Source organism: Miscanthus floridulus, chromosome 3, assembly GCF_019320115.1.
Source record: "Miscanthus floridulus cultivar M001 chromosome 3, ASM1932011v1, whole genome shotgun sequence".
NCBI classification, from domain to species: Eukaryota; Viridiplantae; Streptophyta; class Magnoliopsida; order Poales; family Poaceae; genus Miscanthus; species Miscanthus floridulus.
Genome location: NC_089582.1, coordinates 55,430,560 through 55,444,951, shown reverse-complemented (window position 1 = coordinate 55,444,951; position 14,392 = coordinate 55,430,560). Strand labels below are relative to the sequence as shown.

The window sequence follows — 14,392 nt, the reverse complement described above, 5'->3', positions numbered from 1 at the left end:
CTGCGGCTCGGTATTTAAGGGGCGAAGCGGCTTGGAGCGCACGGCAACAACGCGAGACGGGGCGGCAGCGGACTCCGATGAAGTAGAGTCCGGGTCGGCGACGTGAGGAAGACGACGTGTCTAATAGAACGGGCCCACCTATAGGTGACTCAAGGCGCGGGAGAGAGAGGGTGCGGGCAATGCGGCTGCGCGGGCTATCGGATGCTACGGCTGGGCCGGTGTGCGCGATGGGCCTTGGGGAAAGAAAGGGAGGAAGTGGGCTGGCGGGCCGCGAGAGAGTGACGGCAGCTGCTGGGCCACTGCGGGAGGAAGAAAGCTGGGCCGAGAGAGAGCTGGATTGGGCCTGCGGGGTAGAGGTGAGGGAGTGGGCTGCGGGGAAGGGAGCAGGCCGAGCTGGGCTCCTCCAGGCCAAAAACAGAGAGAGGAGGGAGAGAGATCCCATTTTTTCCAATGTTTTTCAAATCCATTTTCAAATCCAAATTCAATTCAAATTTAAATTCTTTTGAAATTTTCTTCAAACCCAATCATCACAAATAAATATGCAGCAACATGTATACACAAATTTGTAGCTAGACCTTATATTTGATTTTAATTTCAACAACGTTTTTATTTTTCTAAGTTTAAATGCTCACATAAATACATAAATAAATTAAATTATCTTATTTTAAAATGATGCAAATTTTAGGGTGGCCGGCCTGGATGTGAAGGTCACGCCCAGTAAGCTCGAGTTCACCAGGAGCGTGAAGAAGCTGGCCTTCTAGGTGACCTTCCGCAGCAGGAACGACCAGGTGACCTTCCGCAGCAGGAACGACGACAGCGACAACGACGCGGCGGCCAAGGGCGCCCTGTCGGGCTCCATAACATGGTCAGATGGAAAGCACAGCCTGTTCGGTTGGCTGGTTCATATCGTTGCTGGTTCGTGAAGAAATGCTGCTGACTAATTTGTGTGAGAAAAAAAATACTGTTCTGGCTGAAAATTTACGATTGTTTACGACAAGCCACAGCCAATCGAACATGCTGCAACGTCCGCAGCCCGTTTGTGGTCACCAGCTGAAACATCATGGCACTGCCTGTGTGATATGGCAACCACTGCACTGCTAGTTAAGAGTGGTCAAGAAATGCTGTGATCTCAAATCTGAAGTATACTAAGGATACGATGTTGACAACCACTGCACTGCTAGTGGCAAACTCACAATCATCAAAGATTCTGAAACCGGGTCTTTCAAAACGCCTTGGTGACAAATGATAATTATGGTTAAACATGTGAATAAACAGGGCCGTCCCACTATAATGTCCAAACTTTAGGACGCAGACCCAGACAGCAGTAACCATGTAACACAGAAGCAACTTGCAGAGTAAGCATCAAGACAGCTGAAAGTATGCAGCGTAGCTCGCTGCGCAATTAACAATCACAACGTACACTATATGTGATGCATCTCACCACAACAGAGACTAAGGAACACAGCACAAGAAACAAAAATAGGCTTCAAACTCCAACCTGACACTCTTTTAAGTTTATTATATACCTATTGCCACCAAAAACTATGCGGAGCTGAACTCGACGTAGAGCCTGGGGCTAACTTACCAACAGCACCGGTAGGTTCACAATGTGGAAACACAAAGTTGATTCAAACACATGGAGCCAAATCAAAACCCAACACAAAACATAGAACCCAAACATCCAATCCAGCAGAGACTGGAAAACCACCTCTCTTTTTTTTTACTATAACAAGGAAAACCATATTGTTTTTTCCTATAACCAGCCCATCATTACCATAACCAAGCTGCTTGTACTAAAGACACATTGAATTTAACTACTCTCCACGAGAATGCAGCTCATAATAAGCAGAATGCTGCTAATTATGGTACACACAGCCAAGCTAGTGCTACTGCTGACGGCCCAGAAAAACATAAGCCGAATGCTGCTCATAATAAATAATAAACTAACCTAAAGCATGACAGCTATATTTTGGGATTGCCCATCCGTAGCAGCAATCAGCTTCCAAATGACTCATCTGATTATATCCATAGCATCATCAACCAAGAAATCAAACTTCCATAAGCAGGGATGAAAAAAAAGTAAGCTGTCATTATATCAGTCCTCATCAGAATCACCAAATGTGATCTTCGTGGGTTTAGGAGCATCTGCTGTGATTTCCTTGAAATGAGATCCATATATCTTAGATTCCTGCAAAAAAAAAATGGCAGCCGATAAATTAAAGGCCATTTATCATAAATCACCCTTATGCAAACTACTTCAATGTTTATTCTGTTCGATTGTAGTAAATCGAGCCTTTACTAGCATTTACAGTTCTGAAAAGCATTCTCTGTCTAAACTATAGGGCTTTTTAGGATAACAGCTTTTATAATTTTAAATCAACAGATGATACTAGAGTTCTAGAAATAAACGTTTACTTAGATTAAGATGCATCTGGATATAAGAAAACATATAGTTCTGAAAACTATTAGTATCACTGAAACTACAGCCCTTTCACTCATCTGGAAAGTCCACCCACCCTAGTACTCCTTTTCATCTCGTGCAGTGTTCTTTTCATTTGTACTGTGTCAGTAGCAAGGAGGCTCGATTTTTTTTTTTTAAAGAGTCAAGTAGTAGGCTCTCAAACATTCACAGAACCAAAATTTTGCAATCTGCATTCCCACTCTCTCTTCTCTTTCTACTAGTGTGCTTCCATGTCCACAAGATGGAAACAATGGAAAATATGTTTCCAACATACAAAATCTTTGTTTTTGCATGCACCCCATCCCCATGGTTGTGGTTGCCTAAGTTGTACTGTGACCGGACTCTGCAAGGTAGCATCATCAGTCCCTGCTGTCCACACAGACTAGATCTTGGCTCCCCATAGCAGGACCCCAACTTCCATTTTATATGCATCTAGCTCTATCTAGAGACATGAATTTTGAACAAAGAGATCTTACAGAACAACCAGAGTATATGTTTAAACACCTTTGCTGTCTATGGACGTTTAATATTAGTACCACATGAATTATAGTTATATTTACAAAAAAGTGGTCTCTAAATACCATGATACTAAGAAACTCGAGAGAAAACTCACCCGGCCACATCATTTTGGACAGAAAGAGTTATGTATGTTGCATGATATCACATACATGAATCTTTTCATTAATATACATAGCGAATTTTGATGCTGAAAACTTAAAATGTCCATGAACCAACCAAGACCTTCATATTTTTTATATGATGTACACAAGTGTTATGATTTCTAGTTTTCTGTCATTACAAATATCCTTATCCAGTAATTGACATTTTCATAGGGAAGCAAATAGACCGTCTGATATTTCAAAAATGGCAGGGCATGTTCTATCAAAATTGAGATGTGCTAAGAGTCCTATGAGACCCAGGCGTTTAAGTTAGAAACAAAATTCAAAAAAAAGGTCCAAGATTGAGCCACGTTCACTTGCTCGGTGACGCAAAAAAAAGGTGAAATTCAAATGCATTCGCAAGATGCAAAAAAAAAAAAAAAAACAAAAAAAACAAACAAACAAAAAAAAAACTTGGTGAACTGTGAAGGTTGCAGAATCACAATTTACTAATCCCTGAGATTCTCTACGTTTGTCCATGGTCATAGTAGAATTAAGTTTCACAACGTTCGGCAAATGAGAAAAAACAATAGTGTAGCTATTGCAAATATTCCACTCCCAAAACCTAATGCATTGAAAGAACAAAAGTGGTTGTATCATGTTATTTAGTAGGGCTATGGACAGTCATTTCACAAGTATGTATTTGTATTTTACTATTTTTCATGTCAGTCAGGAAGCCAGGTTAGTTCTTGAATTTAGAGAGAGAATAATTTATATCCCTTCTCCCTAATAGTTTTTGTCTTTGTTTTAAAGAGCATCTTAAGCATATTTTAGCAAATGCGACCACCAATTTCCACACATTTGCAGTACATTTGCAACAACAAAAAGGCTCTAAAACTAGACAGGACAATTTCATCAAAGTGATTTCTTGAGAATGCATTCTCTGACTACGTGCATTTTCACATGTATTTCTTTCTGTACTCTTACTGATGTTGCTACTTGCTAGACATCCATACCTACACAATCAGACAATCAGATACGGACAAATTTGGACTAGACATATGAATAGAAGATAATTTCAGACAAAAAAACAGCTAAATACAAACCTTTTTCTTGACATGTGTGCCAAATTTCATAAGGGCTGGAGGAACAACCTGATCAGCCTCCCGCAAAACATTCACAAGTTCACCAGCAAGTGCCTGTAAATTAACATAACATCAACAACTGAAGGCATCAAGTGCAAAAAGGGTATAATGACTTAATGACTCAAGTACCTTGTTCGCTTGAGTGAAAAAGGTATGTGCAACACCCTTCTTGCCAGCACGACCAGTCCTTCCTATCCTGTGTACGTAATCCTCAGTGGTCAAAGGATAACTATAGTTAATGACAACTTCAACATCAGGAATATCAAGTCCACGTGAAGCGACATCTGTAGCAATCTGCATGTATTACAAAAAAAAGAGTGCAAAATGAAACAAACAATAGCATTGTCGTCTAAACTAGAAACACAAATAAGAGAGCTTGGCAGAATGATGTTAAATGCAAGATAAATGGTCCTAAGATGAAAACTTGAATAGTCATAGACGCAAAAACCAAACACAAAAAATCAGAAACCCTCAAATATTCCACGTGATTTCAGAGTGCAATAGATATTTTGAAGAATCTGCATTCTTGCAAAAATGTTTTCATTGGCCTAAGATTCACCACGTCACAAAAGAAAAGTACAATGGTTTTACTGATGTTTCTTCAATGTTTTGAATCACTGAATAAAACACCTAGATTTCATTAAATTGGATCGTTAAATAGTAAAACTGAGATTACAAGGTAGCATAACTAGCTGCTCTAAACTTTCAAGCACAGAATCACAGCGCAATATTCAGTCATGAATCCCATTGGTACATCCTATTACTCTACTAAGCATGCATTTCCTCCACTAGCAAGATTTGCCTTGCCAAATCTTGCCTAGCAAAGCTGGTGTGTCTGTGGGCAAGGTTGGGAAAAGAAACAAAAAATGCCTCAGATGTCTTCAGGTTTAGCTCATAAAGTAAACAGCAAACCAAATCTAAAAAGCAAAGTCCATACATATCTACAATTGGACTATCAGACCTAAATAAATTATAGTATTATACAGAAGCGATAGAAAAAACACACCATTAAAGGGCATTTCCCTTCTTTAAATAAAGATAAAGCTTTTGTTCTATCATGCTGAGCCTTGTCTCCATGGACTGAAACAGCCTTCCATCCCCTTCAGAACATATACAGATTAAAAATATGGAGAAAAATATTGTTCAGTGATTAAATTGAAGAAATGAAAACAAATCTGCTACCTTCTCTGAAGCATTGTTTCCACTCGTGCAGCTTCTTTCTTGTACAGCACAAAAACCAAAACCCTGTTGCTGTTGCATTGAACACAAGTACAACTTCCTAAGATGAGTATTAATAACTATATGGCTCCAAGGATAAAATAAGATCGCCATTAGAACTTCTTAATGATAGAACACAGCTAATGCAAAGATTGGTAGAGTAATATGGAAAACAAAATATCCTATCTAAGATATGCTATAATTTAACCTGCAAATAATGAAAAGAAAAGGCATTGAATAACATTGCTCTGATATGGGCATGATGCATGGAAAGGATGAGGTGGCTTGAAAAGATCATATCAGGATTCAGGACAGTGACAGGGATTGTACTATGTCAGTGTCAGCAGAACAGAACCATGTACACTACGGGGGTGATTGGTTGCCCGAACCAGGGCGTCCGAATGGGCATCCTGCATCCCTCCGTGCACTTACGCTGTGTTTGGTTGCCCTGCTCGCACTTTTTGCCTGCATCTTTTCATTCGTTTGCCCTCCTCCATCCCGCACGCCTCCGTCTTCTGGATTTCTCCTTCCCTCATGGTGCAGGATGACTTGATTCACCCAGGATGCAGGGACCCATACGTCAGACACCCAAAAAACCGATGCATGCATGCAACCAAACACAATCCCGTCTCGTACTAGACCAACAGCAAAGACAACCAAACACGACCACTTGCACAAGCTCAACCCAGCTTCTTTGGTCCTGCATAGCCTGGCCATCCTGGCTCAAGGCTTGGTCTACAACCAATCACGCCCTACATGTATGTGTAACATATTCGAGTGGCTATAATCAAATCGCCAAGTGTGTTTCTCCAAATAGCCTTTAGTTCTGAGCGGTACAAAGCAATGTTTGGCATTGGTAGGTAGTTAATGGGAATAGGAAACATTGCCACACGCATCAACCAGTAGTGTTTCCAAGATCTAGGATGCAAATCTAGAGGAAGCAGCAATGATGGCCATCAGTTTTTGGATGCTAATGTAGATGAAGCAAGGCAGACGGGCAAAGATTGAGGTACCACAAGTCCACAACTGTTTGTCGATATGGATATCAAATAAAAACATTTGTGATCTTCTGTAGCAACACCGTGAGAAAACTTGTATTATAGGCACAGAAAATCATTGGTATCAATGCTTGTCACATGTAACTATGTAAGTATGTAACTTCATGTTTAATGTTCAGTTCCACAAAACCACAACTTGCCCCAATCCTGACATGTTGATTCCAATGCAAGCCACTCTCAAGTGAGCCATTAGCATGGTTCAAGTAGGACCAGCATATCAGATCAAGTAGGCTTCTGGAGAACTTAAGGTACATAAAACCTGCAGTTGTGCCGAGACACTTGTGCCACATCCAAAGGCCAAAGCTACCTGGATGTTTTCTGCGACTACAAATTGCAATAATATTTTCATAATTTACACTTGTGAATTAGTTCTAATCCTACTGAGGCACTTCCATAAAAACATTATTTAGTTTTGTTCTATTCAAACAAATCTTGGAACCGCCTAATTATATTGATGAGTTTCAAGCAGACCACCAATTTCACCATTTCTAACCAAATTTCATACGATCAAAAAATCATATAATCAAGTTTCATATATATTTGCTTGAGCATTAGTCTATTACCTACCCAAATGCTTAGCTTCCAGTGTGCCAACGGGAATCAGTGCCTTAAGGAAATGAATCTTAAATACAGCAGAAAGTGAAATCTAACTGATATCTACCTTTGTGCTTGATGGTATTTGTCAAGCAAGGCAAGTAATCTTGAATCTCGTGTTCTATCATCCAATACTTCAATAATTTGCATCACGTCATGGTTAGCAGCAAGATCTTCTGATCCAATAACAACCTGCAGTGAGACATTGAAAAGACTGTCAGCCCAGGTACTTGTTTGAAAGCAAAAAAAAAACAGACAAAAACAGCACAACCTTTATTGGATTTGGATCCATAAACTCCTGGGCTAATTTGTGGACAGCAAGAGGCCAAGTTGCACTGAACATAACCATCTGACGTACTGCATGAGAAATAACACAAATAAGAAATAACATAAACTCCTGGGCTAATATGCGTCATCCTATAGAGAACTGAAGGGTTGGGGTCAAGGATGCAGCAGAGATGCAGAAAAAGGACATATTCATATGATAACACAAATAAGTTAAAATAGAAGGTGCTGTTCAAATAACTATGACACCATCCAAGTTGCGCAGATCACATTACATAGCATCAACAGTAAGATTTATACTTTGTAGTAAGCACATAGTGAAAAAAAAAATAGTGACACCAAGGGCCTTGACAGCTTTAAAATCCACTAAAACCTCATAATCACAGTACAAAGAATCCTAATCTGAATGTTGATTTTCACTCTATTCTGGTAAAAATATATATATATTGCTGCTTCTTCCTAAACAGGTGTGAACACACTGACACAGGCATTGGTAGAGGGAAGAGAAAGAAATGGATACACACCAGATGATGTTTGGCTCAAAATTGCCCTGACTTCAGGTTCAAAACCCATATCCAGCATCCTATCTGCTTCATCTAGAACCTATGCAAAAAAAAAACAGTAAGAATATCTATCACACCATAATAAGTCCATCAACAACAGGGCGTACCCAGTGCAGAGAGCTCCCGCTCTGTGCGGGGTCTGGGGAAGGGTGTTAGTGGCAAGCCTTACCCTCGCCTGTGCAATGCGAGGAGACCGCGACTCGAAGTCCATCAACAACAGGGAACACAATAATTAATTATTAAAGCATAACCATGAAAGTGTAAGCACAGCAGTAGTCCCAAGAAACATTTGAGGTGATTGATGCCAGAGAATATGCTAATCCATTTTACTACTATCTTATTATCTTGACAGCAGGTTCTTAGACCTAAATCCCTGAACAGAACAGAAAGAGAGGGATAAGGTAAGGAAGATTGGGATGAATGGCTGTGGGAAATGCTATATTCAACTAATTCGTTACTATTATTAGTATTAATTCTACCAGGTAATTTCCTTTGATTTAAAACGAAGCACCAAATGACACTATGAGTGTGTAACAGGCTACACAGACAAAACAAAAGGAGGTATAATGTAAGGAAGATTGGATTCCATGGCTGAGGGAAGTGCCATGTTCAACTAATTGTTACTGCTTATCAAAGTCTATCAGGTAATTTCCTTGAGATTTAAAATGAAGCATCAAATGATCTCAAGAGTGTGTACCAAGCTTCACAGTTAGCTGATAGGAATTAGGATGCCATACCTAGGTAGAAGGCAAATCGAAGTGCCATGTACCATTCTCAGTGAACGGTTCCCCGTATCAATTTTTTTTAGTCATCTCGCGAACCATATAAATAATTTCAATGGAGCGACAACCTCCAATTGAAAATTGTATGGTACTGTTAACAACAATGTTCCACACAAAATATATTTGATACAAGCAACCAGAACATGCACATTCATAAGCAATCTAAAGCCAAATGGTACACTTGTTTTTCTGGATATGCACATCTTGTGCTTCTAATCTTTCAGGAAAGCTACTGGCGCTTTGCAATAACACAGATGAACAGTAAGTAATCTTTGGTGAGTACTATTTGTGTGCAGAGATGATATATGCATGTTGGGTGTGAACTTTCAAAAATTACTTAAAATCAAGTTTCAACAAAAACAAATAGCACATGAACATCAGCCAAGTACAAGCTCTAGGTAAGCAACTACTACATGAGGGTATTTCAAACCGGCAGTACAATCTCCCATCATTATATTAAGAAAAAACATACACACCTTGTAGAATATAAAGGGTGCAACGAGAAGGATGGGATAAGAGCAGGAAGAAAATACAAAACAAGACAGGAAACGAGTATTACATAAGGGAGTTTCAAGGGGCATGCAATAACTTTTTAAATTCACCTATATTATTATAAGTTATATGTTTAGATTAGACATGAAAGCAAAACTTGTAGATTTGTCTCAGAAAGTACACTCAAAATGGTCTTTACTTCCCACAATCTCTGTGTGTCCAAGATGTCACTCCAAACGTCCTTTTCATCGATTTAGTATTAATGCCTACTCCCTCCGTCCCAAAATAAGTGACGATTTTGACTTTTACACTTCTTGTTTGACCGTTTGTCTTGTTCATTTTTTTGTGTAAATAATAAAATAAATAAGTCAGTATTAAAGTATCTCTAATGATAGAATAAGTCATAACAAAATAAATAATATTTATACAAACTTTTTGAATAAGACAAATGGTCAAACAAGACAGTCTCGAAGTAAAAAACGTCACTTATTTTGGGATGGAAGGAGTAGTTTTTTTCTCAATAACACAGAAGAGCTGCATGTCATTCATTAAGATAAAAACTATAAGCTGTACAGGCAAAATGCCCACTCCCAGACACACCCAACACACACACTAAACTATGGAACTACTTTTCACTACAAAACAAGTGGTGTACCTTTCATACAGACAATCTACATAGTTTTAGCATATCATGCCAAACATGAAAAGGTCTGACTTGCTCAAATTTAGAATATCAAATACAAGAGAACCAAGGGATGGTGAATTAGTAATCAAAGTTGCAACTTGGTGACCCTGTTGCTGTCCAGAGCACTGCATTGTGACTGGAGAGAATATATATACCATGCACACCACACTTCATAGACAACAAGAATAGCAAAAAGGAAGGCACAACTGGCTTACCACAAACGAAACCTCATTAAGACAGCAAACACCCATTTCAATAAGGTCTTTCATTCGACCAGGAGTTCCTATGACTATATCCTGCAAGCACAAAACCCCAAAAAAAATGAATAGAGGGTTAGGCAACAACATGTTTTTACTTACACAAGTTAACTGTCAAATACTGACATGCCAAGGAATAGTTGTGTGAACTATATAGTAAAGAAGCATTTCGAGTTTCCATTAAGTGAAATCCATGAAAAAGAATGTGCTACCGTAATGATTTGGTATGCAACGATATCAGAAGCTCAGAATTTAATCAGTATTCCATACAATTATATGAACCATGGCTGAGAAAAAAAAAAAGAAATCGGTGTTATCTTACCACTCCAGATTTAAGGGCAGATATTTGGGGTTCCTTTTTAGTTCCACCATAAAGGCAAACTGATTTTATCCCACATGGTGCACCAGCCTCACTTAGTACATCTGCAATCTGGCACAATACAGAAAAGTGTAAATCATTCTTGTATGTTCACATTCAACCATATTGTTTGTGTTCACGATCAAGCTTACAGATTAATATGAATAGTTTTTCCATTATCCCACGCACCAAACAGGAATGACACATGCATTTTTGTAGAAAAGGGTAAAAGAATTATTATGCCGCTCTTTCCCAAGAAAAAGAATGGCTATTGATGCCAGAATCTTCTTGGAAAAATCAGGCTACAAATTTCAAACAGCAGCAGAAGCTCAAAAACCAACTGGGTGTGATGGTAAGTAATGATTATTACAGAAAAGATTGTCAAATAAGAAAAGCTTCAAAGATTCATCATTCAATAAGTTAGCAGCACGAACAGTGATACAGCTTATTGGGTGCCACATAGTAGAAGCATATGTAATGTAAGTTACCCATGTTTGTTATCTTTAGTGTACAATCCTTGTTCTGCTTGAAAAATGAAGCTAAAGACCTAAAGTAACTTATTTAACACCACAGCAATCAACCAGCATTTACCAAAAATTTGCATGACATGCTCGAGTATTGTAATTAAAAAAGCAACGTTCACTGGCTTACCTGCTGAGCGAGCTCCCTCGTTGGTGATAGCACGAGGCACCGTGGCACGGCCTTCTTCTTCCCTGATTTCCCCCCTACCTTCTTCCTGATGTGCATCAGCGCCGGCACGCCAAAGGCAATTGTCTTCCCTGGCAGTACCCAAATGACGTGATAACAAGATTACCACAAATTTGAACACGGGTAGGCAAAGGAATGACCAAACGGAAAGTAGAAATCAAATAATTTTGCCGTACCGGATCCGGTGGCGGCGATGCCGATAAAGTCGCGGCCGTCGAGGAGGAACGGCCAGGCGTGTGCCTGGATGGGTGACGGCCGCGCGAACGCGCTGCAGCATTCGAGCACCTGGGACGGCAGCTCGGCAGCGGAGAACGACCGAAGCGGCGCGTACTTGGGGTCCTCCGAGCCCTTCCCGGTCACCGCCACGGCCTTCACAGCGCCGTTCTCCGCCTCCCCTCCTCCTCCTGCGCCGGGTCCATTCTCCACCCGCTTCTTCTTCTTGCTGCTCTTGACGGCCTCCTCTGTCGCCGTCGCCGCCGCCGCCGCCTCGGCTGCCAGCTTCCGCTTCTTGTCATTCTTGCTCTTCTTCTCCTTCTTGCTGCTCCTGGGTGCTTCCGCTTGCTCGGCGTCGAGATTGCGGCCCATGGCGGCGGGGAAGGGGGTAGGGTTGGGGTGTGTGCGCGCGCGCGCGCGTGTGTGTGTGTGTGGGTGGGGGGGGGGGGGGGGGGGGGGGGGGGGGGGGGGGGGGGTGACGGAGGAGAGCCGAGGAACAGGCGCGGGCGAGGACGGAGGGAAGTGGAACGGGGAGGCTGATTTCTAGGGTTTTAGAGGGGGAACCGAAGCGGCGGCTCGGTGAATCTCAGCCGTCTATTTCTCGATCCTGTGATTGCGTTGCATTATGACAGGGTAATCAATCAACAACAAAAACGTATACTCCATCCGATCCAGTTAAAAGATGAAAATGGACGGGATGAATGCCGTTCCGTCCACAACCCTATACCGTATTTTTTCACCTATTTTCGTTTTGTGCGGGATAAACGGAAACGGGACCGAAAATGGTCGAGTGTTTTTTCGTCCGTATTGCTGGTTTTCCGTTTTTGACCGGGATATTTCCATTTTCATCCCGGTTATACGTTCACCGGAACAAGCGCGGAGGGTGCTGAGCCGAGCTGTCCCGTGAGCGGGCGGTCAGCCAGACTTGCTTCTGCGCTGTTTGGCTGCATGCAGAACGTAACGTTACTCATAACTCGTACATGTATGTATTTAAAAAAAAGAGTCAGGTACATGTATGTATATATGTATATGTTACGCAAAAACATCTGTCAAATGTTTCTTTTTTCTATGTGCTATGCGTGAAAGCTGCCTACCATAAAAGGGTTAAGCACAAAAAGATTAAGCATGGATATACACGTGTATTTTAGCAAGTAACGTAAACGCAAACGTATCTGAAAAAAAATGTTACAAAAAATGTTTAAAAATCATCTTAGCATGATATGTCACTTTATCACAAACATAGGAACAATTCACATCATGCATGCAAGTTAGATCTAATTGGATATGGAAATTAGATCTAATTGGAAGATATTTTACCTATTTTGCTAATATATATATTGCTTCATTATATTACCTCCTAGAAGGTAATATGCGATAAAAATTATCTAAATCGACGGTTCACATTTATTTGGGAGTACCGTAGCAAGCCCTTTGGTTTGTCATACGTGGCATGTAGTTCCGGCTTAAGTTCCACCTATCGTTCGTTTCCGTCTATTTTTCGATCGTATTTATCCGTTTTCGCATTACCGTTTATGCCGCTACCATTTTCGCTCCCGGTTGTCGTCAAAAATTATGAAAATAAAAACGATAGAGCTATTTTCCGTCCGCTTTCATCCTTAGTTCTAATAGTAAATTAGAAGTCACTAAGACCATGTCAGTCGCCGTGACAATTCAAATTCGGACGTGCGTGGTATCGTTACTCAATAAATGGGAGAAAAATTCGTTGTGTTTTTTACTAAAAGATGTCACCACAAGCCATCAAATTGTAACACCCTCGGTGTTATGTCCTAAACCAACTATTAAATCATGTCATGATGCATTATGTTTTTGTGATAATGCATGAGAGGTGTAAAAATAAATTTCTTGGTAGGAAAAATGATTAACACAAATGATACATAAAAAGGATTCAATAGTCATGTTATATCACTTAAGGTTGAAAACCAATTTTTATTAAGCAAAAATACTATAGAACATGTGTGTGATATTTAAATAAAGTTGAAAGTACAAACTTTGTAGATGACAATGCAACTTTAACTTTTGAAAAATAGATGTTGTTAACTAGTGTTTTGGGAGCTCAAAAATTAAATTTGACATTAAGATAAGCTCTTTTCGTTAAGTCGGCAAACACCTGAACTGTTGCTAAAATACTATTTTTGGCAAATTATATTGAGCAAAATAGTTAAATGGTGCTTAAATATTTTGCTCCGACGGGTTAGTGTAAGGTATGGACTATCGTATGAAATACTTGTTGGTAGCAGTTAAAAGGGTTTAGGCCTTTTAAAAATTGTAACAAAAGTGTTAATGACTGTTAGTTTGAATTGAGACCTTAACTTTCCTAAGTATGGAAAAGTAGTAAGACAATGCTATTTTGGAATTTAATTTTTAACAAAAATATTTAAACACTAGTTGCATGTTTTGATATTGTTGATGACAGTGAGTGTTTGAGCATGGCATAGGTTGACATTATATTGGATGTCATGTTGTCCGCTCTAAAATTGCCCTAACTTCACTAGAACGCGTCGTCGGTGTTGTGTCGGGCTTCGTTCGTGAACCAGCATTCAGCGCGACGAGCTCATATTGGCATCCTTCTATCCTCCTCTCTGGTTGCTCTCGGGCCATGTCGATGGCTTTGTTAGGTCGCTGGTCATTTTGACTTTAGGATAGAGGGATTAGTTGGGCCTCAATTGCGATCGTTGGTAGTTTTCGCTTCGCTTTAAAATACATGCACGTCACCAATAGCAGTCTCTCGGTCTGAGTTCATGGTCACCGCGAGCACAACGCTGTGGCACCGGGTGTAAGGAAAATTGACCCTTATCCTATGATTTTGGTGTTTGATGACCAACACAACTAAATTGAACTAATGGATTTGTAAGTGATTGTTTTGTAGGTCAATAGGGTGCAAGATGTGACTTAGACGAAGGCAATATGATGATCCAATGATCAACACCATAAGCAAGACCTTAGAAGCACAAGT

General features: G+C 40.2%; 1 protein-coding gene across 2 annotated transcripts; it reads right to left on the bottom strand.

The window, feature by feature from the left end:
- Positions 1-1,697: 1,697 nt before the first annotated feature.
- On the bottom strand, positions 1,698-11,848 carry LOC136541670 (DEAD-box ATP-dependent RNA helicase 5-like). 2 transcript variants are annotated; one of them, XR_010780430.1, is made up of 12 exons: positions 11,382-11,848; positions 11,149-11,276; positions 10,462-10,569; positions 10,098-10,178; positions 7,885-7,963; positions 7,347-7,432; positions 7,143-7,267; positions 5,388-5,456; positions 5,212-5,305; positions 4,335-4,401; positions 4,167-4,259; positions 1,698-2,188 (listed from the first exon to the last, which is right to left on the bottom strand). XR_010780430.1 is itself a non-coding variant. In XM_066533679.1 (12 exons), exons 1-12 carry the CDS (start codon positions 11,788-11,790, stop codon positions 2,096-2,098), a joined length of 1,530 nt encoding a protein of 509 aa, XP_066389776.1. In that variant the 5' UTR covers positions 11,791-11,848; the 3' UTR covers positions 1,698-2,095. The 2 variants fall into 2 exon arrangements, 1 of the variants encoding a protein (XP_066389776.1); XM_066533679.1 differs by having other exon boundaries at positions 4,335-4,499.
- Positions 11,849-14,392: the final 2,544 nt, after the last annotated feature.

Excerpts from the sequence above, each read along its gene's own strand:
- LOC136541670 (XM_066533679.1), bottom strand. The coding sequence starts at position 11,790 with ATGGGCCGCAATCTCGACGCCGAGCAAGCGGAAGCACCCAGGAGCAGC. Across the intron at positions 4,500-5,211 it reads AAGGGAAATGCCCTTTAATG|ATTGCTACAGATGTCGCTTC; the intron begins GTGTGTTTTTTC and ends TAATACATGCAG. Across the intron at positions 4,260-4,334 it reads TTTTCACTCAAGCGAACAAG|GCACTTGCTGGTGAACTTGT; the intron begins GTACTTGAGTCA and ends GTTAATTTACAG.